This window comes from Pseudomyrmex gracilis, unplaced genomic scaffold (genome assembly GCF_002006095.1).
Source record: "Pseudomyrmex gracilis isolate BER0280 unplaced genomic scaffold, ASM200609v1 scaffold_4, whole genome shotgun sequence".
Classification (NCBI taxonomy): Eukaryota; Metazoa; Arthropoda; class Insecta; order Hymenoptera; family Formicidae; genus Pseudomyrmex; species Pseudomyrmex gracilis.
In genome coordinates, this window is record NW_018020588.1 from 1396263 (window position 1) to 1413968 (window position 17706).

The 17706-nt window shown below is 34.6% G+C and overlaps 2 protein-coding genes across 15 annotated transcripts in view; one reads left to right on the top strand and one right to left on the bottom strand.

The window, feature by feature from the left end:
* The window catches only part of LOC109856114 (collagen alpha-1(XVIII) chain), a 156369-nt gene that overhangs the window by 20035 nt on the left and 118628 nt on the right, over positions 1 to 17706 (bottom strand). For 7 of the 13 annotated variants that reach the window (XM_020431065.1, XM_020431135.1, XM_020431062.1 and 4 more), the window contains exon 5: positions 7845 to 7916. The exons of 1 other annotated variant lie outside the window; for it this stretch is intronic. In XM_020431065.1, the coding sequence (XP_020286654.1) occupies positions 7845 to 7916 (72 nt within the window). Of the gene's footprint in view, positions 1 to 7844; positions 8028 to 8877; positions 8990 to 9103; positions 9219 to 17706 lie in introns of those variants that run through there. 5 more of the 13 variants (XM_020431081.1, XM_020431099.1, XM_020431108.1 and 2 more) reach the window with 5 other exon arrangements.
* The window catches only part of LOC109856166, a 149681-nt gene that overhangs the window by 11966 nt on the left and 120009 nt on the right, over positions 1 to 17706 (top strand). The window lies entirely within an intron of this gene.

The following is a 17706-nucleotide window of genomic DNA, read 5'->3' on the forward strand; positions in this document are numbered from 1 at the left end:
GCCCGAAACCCGTGGTCAAATATTTTTGATTATCATTATTAACATGAATTTTGGCGAATTTATCATATACGCTTCTCTTTCTTTCGTACATCGTACGTGGCAATCGGATCATCTGAACCCACGCACGTTGTGAAATCTTTATCTCTTTATTTCCTCCCCTGATATCAGAGTAGTTTGTTAGCGATTATTTCGCGAATTTTTTAAACGATTTCACACGCAAGCGGATTACGAATATCCTATTTGACGTACGAATATCCAACTCGTAAAAGAAAGAATTATGATTTATATCGGTGGTACTGCCGTTTCGCCTTCCAAATATACTATTTCCGTTGAACGTGCACGCGAGTAAATTTGTATTCCTACCCGTCTCACGTTATAAACAATCCTCTAAAATTTGGATGAGATAGCAGGAATGTCTCATTTCTTTTTACCACACGCTATTTTTCCTCCGCATTTTCTGCTCAATACTTAGGGAAAAGTAGTAGCGTCGTTCCTCCTCAGATCGTCAGGTGGGATGAGGAAAACTCATAACTCGCGAGAGTCGACGAGGAAAGCGATATTAACCGCAAGATTTGTGTCGCGATAAAAGACGCGTCGTTCTAAGGATCAAGATAAATGCGCTTATCATCGAAGAAATTGGTCTCCGTATCGACAAGCAATTCTTTTTCTCCGTAAATTTAATATCTTGCATTGTTGTGTTTTTGTAATCCTCATATTTCGAATAGAACGAATGTGCCGTTCCAAGAATTAAGATTAAAATCGCACAAGGATAATAATAAATAATAAGACAAATGTAAATTCTTATTGGAAATATATACACAAAGAACGGATTTGCGATGGAAACGTACAGTAAGAGAAAATAGTCAGATAAAATACACACGTAAAAAGTGCGCATCCGAGCAGAATTGTTCGCTCCGCTCGAGACTTGAATAACGTCCGTGCAACTTTGTTTTACTTTGCGACGATAGTCAGCCGCTACTTGTTATCCAACATCGCTAGTCCATTTCCATTTTCAAGAAGGAAGGATCTCCGTATTTTCAATAGATTCGCGCGAATGATTCTGGCCGAATGTTCCTTACATCTCCGTTAGTCTCTTGTCGTTCTTCGAGAGCACTTCGATTATCGATCTCTCGAAAGATTGAAAATCCCGGGGTTTCGCTGACAACGTTATCGCGAACCAGTAGCGAAAAACATTTTTACGATTCTTTGGCAGACGTTTACGTTTTATTGATTTATGTGTCGCTCCGCCGACGGTGTTTATGTCTCGGCAATTTCAGCACTGCGTGTCACATTACGGGCGTGATTTCGCGATACGGCTGTTTTTTAGCGCGAAAATTAAGTGATAAAATCATAAGTGTTATCGTGACGTTAATTCCGAACGAACAAAAAAAGACTAAAGCAACTTTCGTAATATTATCGTGAGAGCATTCGGCCGTGCAATTGTTCACTTCTCGACCAAGTTCGACGGATTATTAAAAAAGTAACAGCGGCAGCTGAAAATTTTTAACGGTTCCTATTCGGTCGCGGCGGTCAACTCGATCGTTCGCGCGACACCATTATCGGGAATTTCCAACACTTTAACGAACGCCGTGCGAAATTGCTGAAAATTAAAAAAAAAGGTAGTTTAAGTGGCGATAAATTCCGATCTCCGCTTGATGCGAATCGATCAGCCGAGTTCTGCCGAATTAAATCGCGCCTGGGGGGGCAACTCTTAATTACCATATCGAAGCGGCAGCTTTGGCTAGCGAATGAACACGAATTAATGAATGATTTATTACGGATTTTATCAAAAGGGCACGACATTCACGTTATCATGTCGATTAATGCTTTATCTTTAAAAGCCTTTATTTGTAACGCAACGTGCTCATTTACATCTCGCGAAATGCATACACAAGAATAACATGCGCAAAGTAATAATCAAGTTTTGTATTATAATAAAAAGAATTTTATTAGTGATAATATATTTTTAGTTATCTTTAGAGTATCATCACAGTATCTCACATAAAAGAATTAACTATCTTGATACTCATCTAGTATCCTTCTAAATTGAAGGACTTGAGTCAATTAGCTATTACTGATTCATTATCGAATATATCACGTGCACTCTGCGCATTTACTCAACGATCCTGAACGATACTTTAAAGCGATATATTGTTTAAGTTAATTACAGTAAGTTATTTTCCAGCCGATAATAGGGCAGTTAAGTGGCCAACTGCAACCAAATCGAAGATAAAATAATTCGTCGGAAAATAAGTGTAAAAAAACATTGTTTTGTCTATCTATATATAGGTATGTTTTACCGAGTTTTAGTTATATTAAGTAATCGAACTTTAGCATCGAACATTCGTTTATTGTGAAAATACGTGAGATCGTTCTACATAGATTTTCCAATCGTTCCCGAAATGTTTATCTTGTCGTTGCATCGAACTCGCGCATATTCTCTGTGCAAATTTTTATCAGCAATTTTTCCAATTACAATTTTGCTGCGCCGTTTATTTTTCACTTTGTTTTTCACGCTATATTCACCGGTAATATCAAGTGCGGTTGCTAAAGTCGCATCGTATTGTGCCATAGTAGCATTTATATGAACATGATTCCATATGCACAAGCGTGTCACGTGATTTATAGACGGCGTAATATTTCGGCATGTCGAAAATAAATGTATGCGAGATTATATCAGCACGTGTATATGTTCTTCGGGATTGGATAATTATTGTTAGCTTCAGCGTTGAAACTATCTTCTACGTGCCGTTTGAAACCTTAACGATCACGTGTCAAGATTCTCCTATATATTCTCGTAACCTCTTTAGCTAATCGGGAGCCAGACTCTAAACAAACTTTAGGGCGGATCGCATGATTAACGGCACGTTTCAAAGAATATAACGTCCCGTTGTTTAGACACACACACAAACTTATCGGGCATGTTAATTATCGATCGGTTTCTTCGATATCCAATAAATTCGACGTTAACAATTTTCTTGCCTAATTGCTATTGGTTTTTAATTACTGAAATCAATTTACAAGAAAGATATAGCAATAATATAAGTAGAACATCTAATATATGATTTCATCAACGTATTGACACTTGCAACTCTTTTTTGATACGCTTTAAAACATTTAATTGATACGACTTAATATATCATCAATTTGAAACGTCGTTCTGTGTTACTCGCACATTTCGACACTCGTAGATGTATTTTGAGCTCTAGTGTAATTGCCAGCCCAACCCCTCGAAAATTCAAGTCCCGTTGTACGGAATTCGGACTACACGAACAAAGTTTTGTCTTTGATGTGGTTGATTGCTATTTTCGATGCATCCATGGACAATGCAGTGAGGCTCGTTAAATGCAACAAGTTCAAATCGAGACCAATACATATGCACGTGCACGCTTATGTTGTATAGTTGATTTCTAAATTGAAAACGACTTGTCAAAAATTACGAACACAATCAAGTCTGACACTTAGATTTGAGTAAGATCAGCGACGGAAAGAAATTTAGTAGAGATATTCTGGTTTTAGATAAAAACATAATATTTCTCAAATACTGAAAAGATCAATATTTGTAAAGAGATCGCATGAAAATATAATTTTGCGATAAATATCAAATCTATCATATATAAATATATAATGCGGTTATAAAAGCTTTTTTTTCAAGTAATTTGAGAAATAAGTAAAAAATACTTCAGTTAAAAAATAGAGAACAATCTTTGATTAATCGAAACCGACTGTTTTTTTTTGTTTACTTGTTTTTGTTTCCACTATTCTGCCATTGCAATGCACGATTGTGGACAAATTTCGCGTGATCCAATTTCACCGTGCGAAAAATTCGAATATAAAAACAACAAAATGTACCCCAAGGATCGATAAAATTGAATTTTCAATATATATACATATATATATATATATATATATATATATATATATATACATACATATAAACGCATTATCTTGTTTTTATTTTAACAAAATAAGCAAGTAGGTAATTACATATTATACATATACCTAAAAAACTCTTACGCGTATATAGTTGATACATTGATGTATTTCTGTAGACAATCGCCGTTTCTGTGTATCTCGAAATTACTGTCTTAATGAAAAAGAAAGAAATCACAAACATATATTTCACAAATATAAATCCTGTCTTATCCTATCGTCTAGCAACTTTTTCTTATCTGCTTACGAGATATCTTGGATAATGAAGACATGAAAGAGTCATATTTTTCCAGAGATAGTTTGTTAGTAGATATAGCCCCTTTTGTCTGAATGATTATATATGTATAGTAGGTAAAATAATATCATTCTACTTCGTTATGCACGTCACGATAACTTGTCGTTACAGCGAAAATGGAGACTCGGATATCCTTTACGTTACCATGTAAAACGGTATTATCACGTTATCGTATAACGCGAGTGGCAAGAGATTGGAAAATGACGGGGGCGAAGGAATAAGGGGGACTATTTATGGTATATACCGCGGATCAAGCCCTTAAGGGGGACGTGTATAAATTGGACACGGTTAAGGCTGACTTACTTATAACAAAACCATTGCCTCAAAATTAGCGGCGCCCGAGTTTATTACCGTAATGGAGAAAATGAGACGTCCGTATCATGATAAGAATCAGTTCTATAGATTTTTTCATTTGTTTCCTTAATTTTGTTAAGAAAATTAATTGAATTTTGTGCGCGAGTAGTATTCGCGATAATTGCAGTTTGAAATTGAAAAGTACACAACGCGAAATGCTTGCGAGCAACAAATTAAACCGGACGGTATTGGCAAATTAAAGCAAAGTGCGTCTGAAAACTACCGGGGAATAAGAACGTTGGATTATTCATTTAGCGCAATAAATTACATTCAAGTAGCGCGCGGGTGTTTGTTCGTATTACGAGTAAGCCGATTAGATGAGACAGCGGAAAAAGCGCAAAGTCGAAAAAAGATTGAACGCTGATCGGGAGAAAAATACTTTGCGAAAGATGCATTGTTACGTATCAGTCGAACGAGTAGGCATGTTAGCTTATCGATTGGCGATTAATCGATCGATACTTTGTTGTATCCCATAACCGAAGCCATTGAATTAACAAGGAATATTTTTCTTTCTTGTCTTCTTCCCAACTTTTTCTCTCTTTGGTGTTTCTCTTTTTCTTTTTCGATCGCGCCTCTTTTCGCCCGTTCTCTCATCTTTTCTCCCTCTTTGTCCTTGATCGTTTATTGGTTCTCTCGTTCACTCTGACTGATTGGAGCATACGCGTGGAGCATTAAATTCAATCGAAAACTATTTTTTCCTGCTGGCACTCCGGCGCAGACAAATTGTACGTCCCACACATGTCGGTTCTGTACAAAGCCGACCGCTGTTTGATCCGTTATTTAGGACCCGTGTCCAGCTCGCGTTCAGACTCAATTGTGTGATCGAGAAGAAATGACATTTTTACAAATATATATCGATCCCATTAATAGTCGTGTGCTTTCGTTTTATGATTGATTGAAGTGTCGAACAACTGCGCACATGTACATAAATATATCATAGAAATAATAGTAAAATAGAACTTTGAGCCAAAAACAAAAAACTTCAACATATATCTTAGATATATACATATATATATATATATTTAAGATACTATTGTAAAACACACGGAGCGTTCTGTAACACGACCATCTTATCTATCTTGCATGCGATAAAGGAACGAACCAGCAGATGCACCGGGAGAATATAAGAGCGCCGTCTTACAAAATTGTCTTGAAATCTTAAACGTTTTAATCTAAGCAACGAATTGCTTTGTAAATCTTAATGAAATCTTAGAAATTCGATCGATCAATTTATGTTGCCTTTGTTACTAATATCCGCAATGAAACATTTTAACATGACACATTCTCATAACGTCATTTTCTCGTCGCGAATTAATTTTCATTTAAAACAGCGAATAGGAGAGATGTTCGCTCTTTCTTGTAATTTTACGGAATATAAAGCAACGAACAAACGAATAGACAAATTAAATTGAAATTAATTGGAGCTTGGGAATTCGAATTATTATTACACGCGACAAACATTGAAAGAACTTGTAATTACATGCAAAATTGTAAATTAAGATATTTGACACACTTATGATGCGTGCTGTCAAAACTTTTGCATAATTTCTAAAAGAAGATTATGCAACAACTCGAAGAAATTTTCCTTGTAGGTTAACATGTTTGGTTATCGATATAAATTACAGAAAAGGCTTCTTACATATATGATGCTGAGAAAACTACAAGTATACAAACTTTTATATTATTTTAAGAATATAAAGTAGAAGAAAGTTTTTACGAGACTAGGACACTCTTTTTATACGGGTGATTGAAACAGAATGGTTTTTCAAGTGATTCTCTTTATAAAAATGCAGAAATATTACCTAAATACTCAGTTTTTAGTCAAGTTTGAGTAAGTGAAGTTTGAGTTGTATACTAAGTTGAATAGTAGAAAAATTACTTCGCGATAATTTCGCGCATAAAAATGTGTTGTTTTGAAATCACGTTCTCGCCTAATGGTATAGTAATTTATCGTAACGAGTTGCGATGTGATCTTGTAATATCGCTAATGGCCGTAGCGTATCTAGATCGTAAAATAGGTGTAAAAAGTGTGACATTAATTAGCCGCACAGCTTTTTGCGTGATCGATTAAATTAGCTCCGTCCGATAAAAGTTATCAAGGAAATTGTAAGAGATACTGCGGATAATTAATGCAGGCATGTTGGTAAACATGTTTTTACCGAAACAATGTAGCTGCAGTGATTTTAATAATTTACAATTCTAAGATTTACTTTAAGACAGATAGCTCTTTTTTTAAAAACCCATCAAGACTTATGCTAGCAAAATTTTTCACGTAGTAAATGTAAATGAAGAAATGCATATTTAATACATTCCTTTGCGCGAAGACGTCTTCGTATTCCAAATGTTACGATCGAGAATCGATTCAATCATTATAGAAGAACGTCCCGACTCTTGTTCGAGACAATTAACAAGGCAGATGGACGTCTGAAAATTCTGACGTCCCGCCTCAACGTCGTAGATCGATCCCGACATTATTCCTCGAGAATAGTCGTTGGCCGTACCGCTTCATAAATCGCTCGATTTATCGTTGCTGACTCACCGCGATCCGTTCGCGGCACATTGCTGCCCGCAAGAGGCACCCACCGACCTTACCGGGCGGCACAGGTGAGCTATGGAGAAGCCAGACCTCGAAAATTGTCGAGAATATCCTGCACGATAATCACGGACATGAGCGTCCATAATCGAGCGATAAAGTAGTTTTTACGTACATCATTCTCGATCAAATATCGTAGACTATTTGCTAATGGATTACTTCTTTATAGCGTGTGTTTTGTTATTAAACTTAAATAATTAAATTTTTTAAATATTTTTATATTTTTTTTCAACAAATCACATTTTATCTATACATTTTCATCATCAATTTAAAAAGGGACCAAATTGTTTTTTCTTTAATACTGCGTGCAATTAATTGTTTCCATATTATAATTAATTGAAAGTATACATAGAGAAAAGAACTCTGATATTCAAGAATTTTAATGTAACTTTTTTTCTAAAACTTGGAAAAATAATCTCTAATTAAAATTTTATTATAGATAAAAGAGAAAAAGTGAGTCAAAGAAAAACTCTTTTCTGGACATTTTATTTATTTTATATATATTTATGTGGTTTTAATAATCAAACATATTTCTGATAAAATATAACATGATACTTGCTTTAATATAGTTTGTAAATCAAAATAGAAAAATATAAAAATTGTAGTTTTAAATATTAGTATTTTTATTAAGTGTTTTTATATAGTAAAATATATGAGTGAAGTACTTACGTCAAAATCAGTATTGCATTTTACCAGATCCGGCGGATGGTCGGAATATAGCTTCAAAGATTGCAGTAGACCCTTTAAAGAAATAATCACAAAATAGTAGAGAATCAAACGATATATAACATTCATTGTCTTGTTTCACGAGTCTCGTTTCTGATGTTTCCTGTCTTCTTCTTGTAAGAAACACTATTTGCAAATTAAAAAAACACTTATTGTTAAATTTCAGAGAAATGTAAAAAAGATTATATAAATACGATAGAAATAATAATATCGGAATATTGTGATTTCAATATATTAAGAGAGCTTTCAGCAATAAAGAATCTTATATATTAGATCTAAGTATCAAATCAGAAAGGAGCGACCTTTAAATATATTCATACGATAATAAATAATTATTGTTTTTTCTTACATTTTGTACTAGATTACTACAATTTATGATTCTCGTATTTTTCAATACACACTGCTAGAGAAAATCGGTGATTTATCTCCTCACAGGCAACGATTCCAGTCTTTTATTTTGGAAAAAGAAACCGACATACTGGGACGGTGCATCGATCATTCTGAAAGTGTTCACGGGATCGATCGATCTCTCTAAATGGCTCGCAGTAACGCGCTTTACGGTGCATTTTACGGTTTTCGGTCGGTGCAAAAGCTTGTTTCTTTTTTTTTTTTTTTTTTTTTTTTTTTTTTTTTTTTTTTTATCAGTCATGTTAGTTTGCAGTCGTAATACTTTTTTCGTTCTCAAAACAACTGCCGCGGATTTGTACAGTTGAAAAGTCGCTTTCGGTTACCTCGACGATGTTCGTCTTTCCAATTTTTGGTCGAGAGAATATTTCGTAAAAGAAAATAAATGTAAAGAATACATATTTTTATGTTATTTTTATGTTAAATAAATATGTTTTTTTCTTTGTTAAGTGAATATCTGTTAAAAGTTAAAAGATGAAAATATTTTTCAAAGATCAATAAAATTTACTTCACACTTGTTAACGTTGCATAAACACTGTCTTATCAAACAGATAAAATTCTTTAGACTTACAGATTTCGGCATAGCGCGTAGATTATCATGCTTTTGCGAGTTTTTATGCCGCAACTAAACACATATTCTATAAATCTATATTTCAACAAACTTAACTGTTTTATTAATTCAAATTTATTTAACAATTTTATATTATATTTTTGTACAAAAATTTGCATACGTAAAAGGAATTTTATTATTAACAAAACAAATAATTATTCCGACTAGTAACTCTTTTACAACGTACGTTTACATTGAAAATCACAAAGTACCAAACATTTTACGCACTATACACTAACACTTTTGATTGAGATTGATTATTTTCTTCAACTTTTAACTATGTCTTCCGTTGCGAACGTTCTGCGCGAGATGACTGAGGATGACTGTGTTATAGTTCGTTAGTCGTCGTCGAGCTAAAGTCTGCTGCAACGCGTGAGAGGGAGGGGACTATCGGCTTGTATGGGTCATTTAATATTCGGTGTGTATAACACGTCTAAAATCACATATAAATATGCTACGTATTTTTATATAGATAGATATGAGTATTAAAATTTAAAAGGTTCTATCTATTAATGTATCAGTAAAGTTAGAATTTTAGTTGTAATGTAAGAACATACGACCTATCAATATAAATTATTGTCAATGTCATCTTAATCGTATGTTAGATTTTGTTAGTTTTGAAACTGGTTACGTACGTAGTGTCTATGTTTGATTATGACATCAGAAGTGAGACAAAGATAGAGAAAGACAAAATCTGATACATGTACATATTTCAGAATTTATAAATTTCTTGTCTTCATATTGTGTGTGTGTGTGTGTGATGCAAAAAAATTCTTTTAATATCACAGCCGAATTTTTCACAGCATTTTTTTCAGCACAGATTTACTAACTTCTGACATCACAATTCAACATAGCTGCATGAATTGAAGATTTAATTTAATATAATCACCAGTCATGATACTAATAAGATAATATTTTATGATAATTAAATATTTTTGCCTTGCAGAAATTCGAATACACACACACACATATATCTACAAAATAAACAAGTACGTCAAAAAGAAGTAAATTTCTTAATTTTACTTGATTTATAGTTTATTGCAAAAGAGAGTATATAGGTAAATAAAAAATTTTATTATATAATCTAATTTTAATTTTATTATATAATCTAATTTTAATTTTATTATATAATCTAATTTTTATATAATCTAATTTTCTTTATCAAATCAACATCAATTATTTTGCTTAAGTAAAAAGAATATACGGGTCTTGACTAAAAGTTAGGCAAATTTAATGGTTAACACAAAAGAAGTCGGAAGTGGGCAGATTGAGAGAGAGAGAGAGAGAGAGAGAGAGAGAGAGCTGAAACAACAAGAAGCTTAATTTTCGTCGAGTTATTAGAGCATGATGAGAGAAATAGAAGAATCGAATTAACTGGCGGTCTGCATCCGCGAGGATCAATGTGCGGTCCGTCTAGCTCAAGCGTGATTACATATTTAGAAGAATTTTCCGAGTGTATCTGGCTATAGAGTGTCCTGATCTAGTGCTTTATATATAGCAGAACTCCTTGCAGCTGCCCACTTCAAAAGCGTTTGGGTAGTGAGTTCACGGGAAAGTCTGTGAAACTTTAACATCATCTTAAATACTTAATATCCGTGTCCGCATCGATTCAAAACTTAGAGCGATGAAATTACCTAACTCTTTCACTTCTAAATAGCTTCTATATTCAAAGCTTGTAATATCGTTGCTTATTATATTGTAAACACAATAACTGATTATAGTTACGCTTACAGATTAACTGATTATGGTTGTAAAATCACAAATAGTCTTTTTTATTCATATATACAGATATATTTAATTATCAAAACTGTTTTAAAGATATTGATTTTATAAAATCCGTTATTAGGCGATTTATTCGTAATATAATGCCACGATAAAACTTTGAAGACCAAAATTATTTAATTTTCTTTTTTAAGTAGCTCAGAAAAGTACACATTTTTTAATTTAAATTTTTTACTAAATTATTATCAATACTTAATAACTTTCTTTTTATTTTCGTCAAGTAGTAAGTTATTTAAAAAACCAAAAACAGTACATATATATATATTTATTTATCCAAACGTCACAAAGAGCTATCAATACTTAAATATTCTGAATATTTTTGTCATTTTGTTCTGCTTAAATAAATAATTTTTTACATGTGACATATAGATTATAGACAGACTTAATATAAATTCATGTCAGTTGCGATAAAACTGACAGTTAAAAATAAAAACGAAAAAGTATCACAAATAAAGTTACCAAAGTAAACCATGAATATATATGTATGTACATGATAAAATATTTGAAGTTTCTAAAGTAGAGAAAGATACTTGACTTTTCTCAAAATAAAATGTATGCTTATGCTGAATGAAACAGCGTGCCGATAAAGAGAACAAGTTAATTTGAACGCTAAGTAAAATATTCGCATTGTGGTAGGTACGTTTCAATGTTAAACATACAGTCAATCGCAACTGTAAACATCAGTTTGTAATGCGTTCCGCTGTTAGTATGGGAAATACGCTACTCACGATACTCGAATTAACCCAAATTATGATTTGTATGTGTTTCGAACTGCATTATGTTAAACAACACTGATTGCTACTTAAGCGTTAAATGATTAAACCAGTTATAGACTGGAACGTTAATTCATGACCCACACAGACATAACATGTATTAGACGTCTCCAGGATGTTTATAACTCCATGTGACGTCTAATGAACATCTAATGAAGGTTGTGTAGAATGTGGAGAGATAGTAATTTAGTTTACCGCATGTGTAAATGTATTTTTATAGTGTTTTTCTTTACACACAAAGTTATTCATATTAGATTTACTTACGTATAAATTTGTAACTGCTAAATGCAAGATTTTATAAGCAAATAAATGTCTGCTTTTCATAGATTTTTATTATCCTGACAACGTCGCGTACAAAGCTCTTCTGCTTACATTCCTCGCTTTTCTGTGATCCCGTCGGTTTCAAGCCTCAGAATACAACGAGATGTCACTTCAATCCGCGCAATTTTTGACGCGTTATATGACGTCTGTCTATTAAATCTCGTCGGTCGAATATCTCCTCGCCTTTCGATTACCAGATACGGACGATTTAATACGCGAATTTTGTCAGCACCACCAAATTTAATCCTATGAATTTCACGTTTAAAACAGTGTGAGAATGAAAAAGAGGATTGAGTGGACGGCTTTTACATAAAACGTAAAATCATAGCATATTTGAAAAAGAGAGTAATTTTATTTGTACGAAAACTATTCGACATATTTTTTTAAATTGTAATAAATAGAGATTAATTGTTGTCAGTTACTAAAAGCAATGTTTAATTAATTAATTATTTCACTTACGTCAAAAGAAACACATGTTGAGTAAGCATCCCATTTGAGAAAGCTGTAGCGAATGCCAACGTATGTGTGTGTAGCCGAACATGTCGGATAGTTAAATCTACGTGACCAGATAGACGCAAGTATCGTCGACTGTCGCATGTTAATGAATGCGTGCTCGTCAATGTCGCGGCAGAACACGAGCAAACGAGTAAGGTTCGTTTTCAATTGACAGTCGACTAGCCGGGAATGTCGCGCGTCGCGATTGCAACTTGCTAGAACTGATGAAATCCATTTTGGCTCTGCTATCGTCAGCATTATTTAAATATTAACCGTGTTCTGCTGCCAGTTTGAATTCTATTATTATAGCATTGTTTTAGTCTAATTACCGCATCTATAAATAGATAATGTCGTATAATTTAAAGTGATGTGAAGTTTTTGACAAGGCGTTTTAATTAAACATTTATGAGTGGTTTGTTTTTCCTTTTTGTTTCTACTAAATAATTATGCTAGATTTTTAATTCGTTACTTTGTCAATTAAGATACCCGCTTCTGTTTACATTTTATTCGTACGACCACAACGCTACACCATATTTCACCATTACACGATAAATTCTAATCTGCGTTAACCAGGCATGTCTGCAACGTTACTGACTTCATTACACTGTAAACATTTGTTCCGCATCACGTATTAATTAGATGTTAGCTCCCTTGACATTTTATGTGCAGCCGCAAATTACGGTAGTAAGGAAGTTTTTTAAATAAGCACGTTTTGCTTGCTATATGTATATATCATACGTGTTTTTCTGCTAAGAATTTTACAGTGTCGGCCATCTGTGTCCTCCTTTTACGTAACGGCGAGGCCGCTTTTTTTTATGTCGATATAAAGATGTCTTCGTGGTAAAATATCAAATAATTGTGCGAACTCTTAGTAGTTTTGTCTGGTAATTTTTCAGAATATTTATCTCGCAAATGCCTAGCAGTGTGTATGGGTAGAAGTTTCTGAAAATTATCCGCAACTTATATGTGCACAGAGCACTTTTTGGAGCAACTCATTAAAACGCATTTTTCGCGCGCCCAAAACAAAAACCACTGCATACCGCGTTTAGCACTAATTACAAACGGAGGAAGCGTTTATCGTCGATGCTGTCGCGCGATTGGTATTCGTCGTGTCGACGGATACGCGCGATAACAAGTGCACGAAAATCGTTTCAAAGCGCAAGTACGCAAAGACAATGGCGGCAACAGTCGCGATCCTATCTTAACCTCGTTCTGTTAACGTATAAAAGCGGTCAGAACTTTATCGGCGGCAAAATTGCCAGTGTCATGTGATATCGCGGATTCGCACGTTTCGCGACCGGCATGCAGTTGTCCGAATATGTGCTGCAGCTGCACAGACATGTACAACGTGTGTCTTGCACACCATTATACGCGGCACGCTGTGTTTGACACACGGCTTATTATTGGCCGCAAGAGCATAATATGCTTCTAAGGAGGAGAAGGTGGAGGACTAACTGTCAGCTTTAGTTTCCGCTTGAAATATAAGATTTCTCTCATATGGTCAAACGATTCTGTAGCCGCGGAGTCCAATAACACACGTTTATCGATTGCCAACGCGTATTATGCGCATTTGATTACGGGAAAACGCGCGGACGAGCAGATTGTAATCGAGTTCGTGACAATTTCCTGCTAATTTTGCGTGTGCTAATCTTTTTGTTTTACTACTTCGTGTTTCGCGCTGATTAATTTATATTACCTGCATTAGGCTTTATAGCAGCTGGCTCGTTTCAACTATATTTAAACGTGGATATTTCACAATGAGGTTTTACACAATGTGTGTAATAATTTATATGTATAATTAATTACAGAATTAAGTACAAAATTTATATAACTGAATTTATTATAGAATATATATATATATATATATATATATATATATATAATTGAATTTTAAAAGCGAGCAAAATATAAATAGTAATATATTATAATACAAATAAATACACAACTCTGATAAAACAAAAATATAAATAAGTTGAGAAAAAGTTAATCCGAAAAAAAATTTCTTACTCAAAATTTAACACCTAATATAATAAGAGTAAAAGTAAAAGAAACATAATTTGTTACTTTTTTGGGAGTACATACTTAAACGTGCCATGAGTTTTTTATCTGGCGATATTTTTAAAATAAAAAATAAGTTAATTTGTCTCGTTTGAAATAGGTAGCACTCGGTCGTAATTAGATAATTAGAGAGTAATTAACGCGGCGCTAATCGTAATTGCACTCACATTCTGTTCTATTTCCAAGACTTCCTACTTCGTATGAACAGAAGGCACATATGTATGTATATTCCCAAAGAGCAGCAGTGGCTAATAACAGCTTAATGTTCTCTACAACGTATGTCCGGACATTTCGTTAAATAATATACTTAAAAGCTGCTTGTAATATGTAATTCCGACTCGTTCCTTCGTAATACAATTACACTTCGATACGTTTTACTTAAAATTATTATATGTAAACTTCATCATTATCCGAGCTGTTATATAGAGTTCGAGGAAGTAAATAAACTCGAGCCATTTTATCTCGACGTAATGTTCTCCCCACTACGAGCGGAGACACATTTCGCAGCCGAAATTCGTTGAAAATACAGCACGAACGTCGCGTATATCTCCGGAAATAATAGACCCACGATGTCGCACAATGATCTCGCATAAGAGAATCCGGACCGGGAATCCTTGCTAATTTTAATGGCAATTATGGCTTCCTCTTCTCTATGTATATGGTCTTCCATCTATTAGCGACAATTTTCATGTTGGTCCAATTCTTGTCGCTCATTTTATTAAAATAATGGGAGTAATGTCCGTCTGGGTTTCTCTCTCTTTCAAAGAGAGAGGAATGAAGAGCAAAAATAAAGGGGTAGTGTTTAAACGGGAATGATTAATCTCTATTACGCGCGCTGCTCAGACTTTCTCAAGGTAGCGTCTTCGTCGTTCGTCGATAAGAGCAGACAAAAGAAAGCCTGAGAAACAATTGTCCCCTTCTATTGGGGGAAAAAAGGGGTAACGAGGATCCGAATCGAGATCCGGTAGCAGCAGTTCTAATTAACGAGACCGTATAGCGTGGCAGCACAAAAGCTGAAAGAGGAGAAAATGAAGAATCGGCGTTCTGCGCCGATTCGTATCAAGAGTTGCAGATAAAGTCTCTTTTCCTTGGTGTATTCAGCATTGTTGTTCCTTAACTCTTATCTTTTTAGCTATTGTGAGTCAGTTTATTTTGGAGAGAGATCAAATTATTTATAGTTATCCGAGAAAAATGTTCACAAATTTTTATGTGTTTTCTATATGTATATGGTTTTACTTGGATGTACGTTTAAAACATTTTGTAAATATTTTTGTATATTTTGTATATATACTTATCTCTTTTCTTATAAAAAAAAAAAAGATTATTTAGAGTAAAAGTTATGAAGTTTATCGCGCTACTACTCTAACTTTTCGCGTTTCGAAATTACTTTGACGGTATTGCTACGGCAACGAACGGATCGAATGACACAGATTGATTGATATTCATAATGAGTCACCGTGAAAGGGAGAGCTCAAGGGACCCGATTTTTTCATCACGCGCAATAACGGACGTTGATCAAGCCGGTCATGGAATCGATCGATTCGTCGTGCTTTCACGAAGCCGGACGTCGTCGGCCGGCCGTTTAACGGCAAAATTATGGTGTCAGGCATTACCGACTTTTATTCAACGTAACAGTATCTATATGCGCCATTTTTCCTAACTGCTGCAAATAGTTCTTTATTGAAATTTCACATATATTGTGTATATGAAAGTTTCAGATATCCTGTATATAAAATGCCGAAAGAGATTATATAAAAACTCCTTTCTTTATATTTAATTTTATATAAAAAGTTTTTCTACTTTTACACTGTTTTCTATTAATTTAAAATAGAGTCTCAATTATAAATTTGTACGTGTGTGTGAATGCGTTCAACTTCGTTAAACGATTTAAAGTTTAATCTCCCAAGAGCCCGGGAATCTGATGCTTTTAATATTTATCACGGCCGACAGATACGCGGGCGCATAGGTACGAATAATACAAAACCGCCAGAGGCTCCCGGATGACAAAGTTATCGTCGTTCTGTAAGTGGCGCGAACTGCACCTTCGTTGTGTTATGAATGCTCGCAATTCTCCGTTCTAGATACTGGAGATACTCGATGATTTGTGCGTTTCCTCCCATTGCGCTTTTATTCTCTTGAAAAAGTCGCGAATCGTATTTATAACTGCCCGGAAAATCACCGGATACGAGAACTCGTAAGTCAATCACATTTGTTTTCTCTCGAAGTCATTTGCCGTCGAGTACTTTAAACGAGATCTTTTCAACGTCTTTTCTTTCACGTAAAATGTGTAGAATGTATCTTTCTTCGAATTTGCGTCAATTATAATAATATTTGTCAGTGAATCTTAATTTTCATTGCGAAACGAGTCATCGTGGATATTGTCGCAAAAAATTCGCAAGTTATGCCTCATTTTATTAGTGCAAACTGAATTCTTTTCGGAGAATTTTGCGTTGGGCGGGACTCCACTCAGAATTTGAGGTATGCGCAAGGTATTTAAGTTGGAGCGTACTTGTTTCGTCTCTTCTCTGGCACAGTCTTTGAAAATAGATGTGACCGCGAGAGTGTGCAATCACGGTGTGAGATCACTCTCTTAAGAAGTCCCGTTGGCTTTATATTAAACCTCGATTTTACGTGAGCGTAACCATAAAGATAAAGGCGCGTAAAATGTCGCATAAAGGTGCTCTTTCTTAGACCGTCCTTCGCGGTTCTGCTTTCTGCGAGAAGCGGCGCAATCGTTAAATTGATCCTCTTTTCAACACGAGCGACGTTTTATTCGATACATAACTCCTGGCTGCGACAAGAGACCGGGAGTCCCGGCGTCGCGATAGCGATACCGATTACTACTGTCGCTGGATATGTACGTCGCTCGTATTACTGTTGTTATGTAATCGCCGACTGAACGAAATGACACCGCGCGAATAATAAAATAGTTTCCGATTATATACTTGTCGTCTGTCTGGCTGTTATATTCATTGTTTTTGTACTTGCGCCAAGTTTCTGCAATTTTCTAAGCTTTACGGAAAATACAGAGCGTTTCCGATTTAATGTGTTTTAGGTACGATTGCAGAGCTCTGTTAGTTACGCGAATATCGTACACTTTATTAGTTTGTGATTTCTTTCATGAATATTAATTTAATAGTTTTTTTCTTAAAGATATGTTAGTAGATATTACCGCAGAGAGAGAGAGAGAGAGAGAGAGAGAGAGAGAGAGAGAGAGAGAGAGAGAAATCGAACAAAAAAAGTCACGATAGACATTAGTGCCTACATGCTTGTTACATGTGCGTTCGATTGAGGTCAAAGGGTAGCGATGTGGAAGATAATCAGGACACGCCATTGAAACATAGTTAGGTCGATATTTAGT